General features: G+C 37.2%; 1 protein-coding gene across 1 annotated transcript; it reads right to left on the reverse strand.

The window, feature by feature from the left end:
* Positions 1-6,276: 6,276 nt before the first annotated feature.
* On the reverse strand, positions 6,277-7,861 carry LOC136263044 (probable fumarate hydratase, mitochondrial). The gene has a single exon (XM_066057494.1). The coding sequence runs from the start codon at positions 7,790-7,792 to the stop codon at positions 6,395-6,397; it is 1,398 nt and encodes a 465-aa protein (XP_065913566.1). The 5' UTR covers positions 7,793-7,861; the 3' UTR covers positions 6,277-6,394.
* Between the last annotated feature and the right edge of the window lie 560 nt (positions 7,862-8,421).

Raw genomic sequence — 8,421 nt, forward strand, 5'->3', positions numbered from 1 at the left:
TTGGTAGTGTATCTTATGTAATATTTGTAACCTAGATAATTTCCGACGAATTTGTAATGTAGGCCATTTCAGCTGATCCAACATTAGAGAAACTGAACTGAATCTGCCATAGTCATTCAACACCCAGCGCACTGCTCTTCGTTGTACTTTCTCTAACTCTGAAATATCTCCAACGTGGTAGGGATCCCAGACAGCAGATGCATACTCTAGTTGTGGTCTCACCATTGTTAGGTAAGCTGATTCTTTAACTTGTTTTGAACATTTGTTTAGATTGCGTTTTAAGAAATTGAGTGTTCTAGATGCTTTATTGACAACATTTGATATGTGAGGTGACCAAGACACTGATTTATGAATTAAGACTCCTAGGTACATATGTTGATCAGATATATCTAGTATGTGACTGTGAAGTGTGTAGTCGTAAGTGACTGGTGATAAGGATCTCGTGCAACGTATAACTGTACATTTACTAATAGGTTGAAAACCAAAAGAAAAAAGAAAAAAAGGTCATTACATGCTGACAATGAAAATAGCTACCCCTCACCAACCATATTTCCTTATTTATAAGCTTGCTACACTGTTCCTCTGAAGAATACTGTGACTGCTCTATTAGAGTATTTAGATCTGACTGCTCTATTAGAGTATATCTGTTCTATACCATATGCGCATTTTGTACCGTACGCGTATGGTATGTACCATACGCGTATGGTATGTACCATACGCGTATGGTACATACCATACGCGTACGGTACGATTTTCCGTACCATACGCGTACGGTATATGGTACGTACCATATGCGTATTATGCCTTTTCTCAGCCTTGCCATCACCTAGCTACGATGGGCTGTCTTTACAAGCATTTCTAGCTGAGCAAACTTAGAACACAACACAATAATCTGCTTACTACTGAGCTGTAACTATAAATTTATTCATCAGCACACATGCACATGCCAGGGGCGGATCCAGGGGGGGGCACAGGGGGCACGTGCCCCCCCCCCCCCCCCCTTAAAAAAATGTATATAAGATCGAGATACTCTAATAGAGCAGTCAATCACTCTAATAAAGCAGTCACAGTGTTCATTGGGAAGTGTAGCTTACTTAGGAAGGTATAAATAGGATTTTATTTTACATAACATACGTGATATAATATATTTGGTAAAGGATAACTAGCTATTATTGTTGTGACCTTTTTTTTTTTTTTTTTTTTTTTTTTGCTCTTCAACTTTTTTCAGCAAGGTGCCCCCCCTCTTTCCAGACTCTGGATCCGCCCCTGCATGCATTTTATCCTTGCTATGCATGCCCATGCATTTCCCACTATAGTCCTATACTAATGTACCTAAATCTTATGTACATGATCTCACTTTGTCTGCAGAACTTTACATAAATGGCACTGTGCATGTATATATGCTACTTTATACAGTAGCTATCAGAAGCATGCAGATGGTATATTTATACTCAATTATAAGTGTGGATAACTGATAATTTACAACAGAATTGGGTAAATAAGCAAGGAGAGCAATTACAACATGCATGGTAGCTAGTAAGTTCTAACTAAATTATACATATATGCATATACTGCTTGTGCAAAGCTAATAACTGGAAAAATGAACTTCGTAAGTGTCATCAGTTGTGCAACATGGCTCCTCACTGTATTTGCATTTTTATATACTATGTACACTCTTCTTCTTTAGAAGATCTAATTTCTTGTTTACGTACTTTTCTTGTTTATACATACTGTAAATAGTATATTCATCACACTGGACCTACAGCACAAATTAATGTGGATGTTGTTAACTTTAAAGAGTACATTCAGATAAGAGTAGCTAAACACATTGTCTTCCCATCCACAAGCATGACAGTAAGTAGCGAGTAGCTATACAACACACTTAACAATAATAAAACAATGCTACTTAATATACATTCATTACTGAACTATACATTAGAACTCATATATATACTCACCATAAAATCTCTGCCATGTTATGTTTTCCTACTTCATCTCAGCAGGCAATGCACATGCCTCATTCAATAGCAAAGATTCAGCGAACTACAGTTTAAAAAAAATTATTGCACAATTAATTACTATGCACATCAGTCTTAGAGTATAGCATGTCTAATATTGCTATAAGCTACAGCCATGCAGATTTACATTAATTTGCAAACTAAAAACATTACTTTCTCTACAGTTATATCTCTTTGCTACCTCCCTCATGTTATTGTATCAGCATTCTCCAGGTCTTCCTCTGTTTGAGCAATCATTATACATTGTACTTCTCGAGCTCATCTGATTAAAATTGTCTGTTCAACACACTTTTAGTGCTACCAGGCATAAATATCCATTTTTAAGTGGAAGCTAGTGTACTAACAAATTAAAGGTAAACAATAGATTATATGTAGCAACAATAGAATAAAATATTTAATGAAATAATATATATATGCCTGAAAAAATTGGCTCCATTTGCCAATGGATGCAAATTATTTAATATGGTTGTTATGTTGTAAGCAATCAGAATGCAGTGTATGGATAATTATATCAAAATCTTATGTTTATATTTAGCTACAATGCTACCTCTACTGGCTTAGCGTTTATATCACTGTGCATTCCAGTTATATTCATTGAAAAATCGTGAATATCAATATGCTGGCACAATTCTACAGCCTAAAAGAAATCAATGTCTTTTGTCCTAAATAATGCTTTAGAAGATCAAACTTCAAATTTCAGTTTCTGAGTAAGACAAGGAGCATACTGCTCTTGTTTTATGTTGAAGGGATAATTGGGCACCTTTAAACCCAAACACATTTTTACAAAGTTCATATATACAAGTATAGAAAAACCACTAGTAGAGTTTTGGGTAATATCGCTCTATATAGCTTTTAATTATTGTACTAATCTTTGACTATCTTCAGGAGTATTTGTAAACACATAAATATTATGTGTGGGTATATTGTTCTAATTGTAGGGAAGTGTAGGCAGACCATTTATAGGCAAAACAGACTATTGTATATAATATTATTAATCAATAACTGAAAGTACACAATAACAACTAACTCTTACAACTACAGTACACAATATTAATGTTACAGGTATGCATAAATTACATTATATTACATCATGTCACATCATTACATTACATCATTAACTCTATTATAGATATGAAGGAGGAGTAGCATTTGTAATAATGGCCTAGTTTTTGAATTTTCATTGTATCAACAATGGATCATGAATCCAATAAGAAGCAATATATGTGTAGCAATTGCAGCCACAATGTACTGTGTGGAAGAAGAAACAAAAATTAAAATTTACCATACATTGTCAGTGTGTGTAGTTGCTATGCAACAGCTAGATAATTTGTGACTGGATTTGCAAAAAGGTACCTTTTTCACAGACAAAATTTGACCCATGCATATTTTGAAATTCGGGGTTTCATAAGTTTTTGAACATATACCTTATAATTGCCTGCATGCAACTATATCCATGAGTGCATGTACAGTAGCTACTATAGTATCTATCTGCACTTTGACACTAAGAGCAAGTTTATCAGTGTAAGGAGTCAAGTGTTACATCATTCTGTTTGCTGGTATGTAAATTGTGTGGAAAAGGTACCTTTTCACAAATCTGGTCATTTTAGGCCACTCCAAGTCATACCTTAGTTTCTGGTCACTCCCAAGCCTACAAATGGATGCGGGCGGGCGGATGATCAGGACTTCAGGACTATAGACTCTACTGTGACAATATACTGTATGGTATTATTATTTGCTCAATTTAGCAAATTCATGTTGATTTTGTTTTTAGTCAAACTTAACCAACAACATAAGTAGTTGTGCTTCGGCAAAAAATGCACTAGGAAAGTTGTTGATGGATCATGGCTAGCTATATACACTGATGTATAGCATTTAAGTATATTTATTTATTTATTTAGAATATACTATAGGAAATGTTTTGCTCATGTAGCTACTTATGCTTTCCAAGTGAAATAAATGTCTCGTTAGCTATATCAGGAAAGTATTACTATGACTTATAGCTAAGTTGTTCAAATGATCATGATCCAAAATGAAATTTAACTTCTATTTTCACATCAGAAATTCTTCATTCAAATGTGAAGTCTTAGCCCACTAGCTATGTGTTTCCAGCCTTCTATTCAGTAACCTTGAGAAAAGTAACTGTCAAAGTTTTGAGTCATTGAGTGCTCCAAACTAGTGTTTTTAGTGATCATCTGGGAATGTTTAAACTATAAGGGTTTCTACTTGCCAATCTAATTTTAGTTATGGAAAAGTTTAAGTTTAAGCTCACCGAATGTTGCCGGCTTTCCATACCCCTGTAGTGTTCAGTGATAAGGAATTTGAAGTTACTAGACTAATCATTAGAGGACTACATTTGAATTATAAAGTTAAAGCTATGGCCCATCTACATGGACTAGTAGTTAATGCTACTGAAATTACTTTGGTTACAAAAGCATTAGTAACAGTTATAATCTGAACAGCTATATAATCAAGGACAAAACTAGCTATAGTTAGAAACATTTTATTAGTGTGGCATATATACCTAATATTAGAGTTAAGAGTAGTGTGACTGCTCTATTGGAATCCCTGACTGCTCTATTAGAGTATATCGATCTTTTGCAGTAAAAAATAAGTGTCTTGCTGGGTCACGTGCACTTAAGCACCTGTAATATTAATAATAGTCCTCATAAACTAGGGTTCCAGGTTTACCATGCGGGCGGGTGACCAGAAACTAAGGTTTGACTTGGTGTGGCCTTAACTCAACAAATCAACAAATCTGGTCATTTTAACTCAACAAATCTGGTCATTTTAACTCATTTTAACTTATACTCGCTGTGCGAGGTCTTGCAATTATATAATAATAAAAAAATATATGATTGCTCTATTGAGTATCTCGATCTTCACTGAACAGAAAGACTAGATCCAATGGCGGATCCAGGATGGGGCATTTGGGGCAAATGCCCCCCCCCCCCCCCCCCCCCCAGCCCTCACTTTGTTGAGGAGCCAGCCATACTTCTAGCTACTTAGCTAGCTTTATGTCAGGCCTAGAAACCCATGACAATATGCAGCATTTATTACAAATTCACCTGAAATAAAAGCGAATCAAAGTGAAACTAGCTGTGAACATATGCTGTGAAATTGCCACCCGAACCTCCTTACGTACTAAGCGCCTCTAAAAATAATTATTATGTTGCTGTTATTACGACATTCAGAGCCTTTTAAACAGCTTTTAAGACTCTGAAAAGGCCAAAATAGCTAATAGCAACAGTGAGACACTACTAAGAGGTGATTATTTGCTGCTTCAAAAGTGCAGCACTGAGCAGGGGTTCTGGCTCTCCCCAATCATTTACTGTTTGTGCCCCTCCCCTTGCCAGCCCCTGGATCCGCCCCTGAGATCCTCCCCCCTCCTCTTCCCCGAACAGAAATGAAAGCAGAGTGTCATCAGGCGTAGTCAATAGGTACGGCAGTGCAAAAACCTTCTGCTTAATATTATACGCATACCAGGTTAGCTATACTCAGATGGTACGATTTTCCTTACCATATACGCGTATGGTTGTACCGTACGCGTATACGTATATGGTATATACCATACGCGTATGGTACAAAATACGCATATGGTATAGAACATATCGATCTTTTCAACAGGTATTCAAGGGGCCATTCATGGGGCCTCCTGGGGCCCGTTTCAGGCTGGGGCCCAAGTGCTGAAGGTCTGTAGGATATCTGCTCCTACATCCTGTTTAAAGTTGTATATAAAGTCTGTTTGAAAGGTGCAGAAAAGAGAAAAGATCCATGACTGGACCTGAAACCTGCAGCCATCCGATTTACGCTCAAATGCTTACAGAAGTCTGCCAGGCAGTCAGGATGTCATCTCCTTGTCAATTAATTTCATGTATAGAAACTCATGAGAAATTTGCACTGATAAATGTATGAGTTGTCTAGATGTTGAGAAACACATAACACTTAAGACTATGCAGAATTTAGTAGTTTACAGTAGGTGATACTACCATAGATTATATATATAATCTATGATACTACAGGGCCTCAGGGTTTCTACACAGAACCCATATAACCACATCTCCTTGGGCAGCTGCTTGTTATAGCCTCTAATCAGTATGACATATATAAATGGCATTATGTTCTCAAGACAAGTATCTATTGAGATAAAAATAACAAGATTTAGATTCTGGTAAGCCACAAATCAAAAGTTAAGACATGAAAGCTGAAAATACATGTATGGCAGATCTTAAAGACATATTACCATTAACCTTTCCAACTATTTTAGTTGTTATCTTTTCAAGCAAATTAACTTATTGCATTTAGTGTCAAAATAAATACAAACACCTTGCACTGGTGTAAACAAATGACATGACCAGACCAGTATACAACAGAGTTGTCTATACTTTACTAGGTCCCAACATGTTCTCAGGGTTAACCCACTTCTCAAAGTCTTCCTTGCTAACAAGACCAAGCTCTGTCGCAGCTTCTTGCAATGTCAAACCATCTTGGTGTGCCTTCTTTGCTATCTTAGCAGCATTATCATAGCCAATGTGTGGGTTCAATGCAGTGACCAGCATAAGGGACTGCTGCAACATTTCAGATATTCTTTTCTGATTTGGTTTTATACCTCTGATGCAGTTATTACTAAAAGATACACAGGCATCACCAATCAACCGGCTAGAACGCAGAACATTACTAACAATAAGTGGCTTAAATGTGTTTAGCTCAAAATGTCCATTAGAGCCAGCCACGCTAACAGCAACTTGGTTTCCCATCACTTGGGCAGCAACCATTGTTAGAGCCTCACACTGAGTAGGATTGACCTTCCCTGGCATAATGCTACTTCCTGGCTCATTTTCTGGCAATAATAGTTCTCCAAGTCCACAGCGAGGCCCAGAGCCTAAGAATCGTATGTCATTTGCAATTTTCATGAGGCTACAAGCTATGACATTCAATGCTCCATGAACTTCAACCAATGCATCATGACTGGCGAGTGCTTCAAACTTGTTTCTAGCACTTGTGAATGGATAAGTAGTAAGCTCAGCAAGTTTAGCAGCTACTTTCTCAGCAAAACCAACTGGAGTATTTAGTCCGGTTCCAACAGCAGTACCACCAATGGCTAGCTCATATAGTCGAGGAAGAGTAGCCTTAACACGTGATATCCCATTATCCACTTGTGTTACATAAGCACTGAATTCCTGTCCAAGCGTAATAGGAGTTGCATCCTGTGCATGTGTACGTCCCACCTTAATTATATCTTTGAACTCAGTACTTTTAGCCAACAGAGATTTATGAAGTTCTTGCAATCCTGGCATTAGACGAGAGTGAATCTCCATTGCAACAGCAACATGCATGGCAGTTGGGAATGTATCATTCGAACTTTGACTGCGATTAACATGATCATTTGGGTGGACTGGGTTTTTTGAGCCTTTTTCACCACCCAAGAGCTCGATAGCTCTATTGCTTATCACTTCATTCACGTTCATATTCGACTGTGTTCCAGAGCCTGTTTGCCAGATAACGAGTGGAAAGTGGTCGTCTAGTTTTCCATCTATAACTTCTTCAGCAGCCTTGACCACCGACTCGACTATCTTCGGATCCAATCCGTATTCTAAGTTCACTAAGGCGCACGATTTCTTAAGATATCCAAACGCACGAATCACTGGCATGGGCATCCTTTCTGTCTCTCCTCCAATGGCGAAGTTGAGTAATGATCGCGCTGTCTGCGCCCCGTAGTACTTCTCTACTGGGACTTCGATGGTTCCAAAACTATCTCGTTCGATTCTAGTAGTCATTTTTTAACGAAGAAAATGATCGAAACGAATTGACACCAAGTTTGATGCGTATTAATTGGATACGATACATATTTGGAAATTGTATTTCTAAATACCGCGGAAATACATTACTACTCTAATAAAGCGTTCACTACTAACAAGAGTTCATAATACGTAGCTCATATAATTATAAAGCTATCAAGTTGCAGCTACTCCAACAACAGTAACAGCAAAAATAGTGTTTCAATACTACATATTCTAACCCTGTCTTTATTCAGTATTGGAACACTGAACTATTTTTAAAAACTCCCTATAACGAGACAAAACGAACCTCAAATCTATAAATGACTCTAATGTTATTCACTATTTGGGGCTGTGGTCTATTTTTGTTTGAGCCTAGGTAGAATTTTTGGACTATTAGTTCCAACACCATAACATAGACAGAATAAATACAGTCAGTATTTGTGTATGAATTATGCTGTGAGTACAACTAAAGTTGTCTCAAGTTCCTACAAGATCACATACTCTATCTATTTGGCTTGCAAGTTGCCATTGAGCCGGACACTTGTTTCTTCTATTAATTCTTTTTGTTATTCTTTTTTCGGTTGTCACTAACAGCCCAATTTTGTCGAACAGCATACCCCATGCCA

The sequence above is a fragment of the Dysidea avara genome, chromosome 8, assembly GCF_963678975.1.
Source record: "Dysidea avara chromosome 8, odDysAvar1.4, whole genome shotgun sequence".
Classification (NCBI taxonomy): domain Eukaryota; kingdom Metazoa; phylum Porifera; class Demospongiae; order Dictyoceratida; family Dysideidae; genus Dysidea; species Dysidea avara.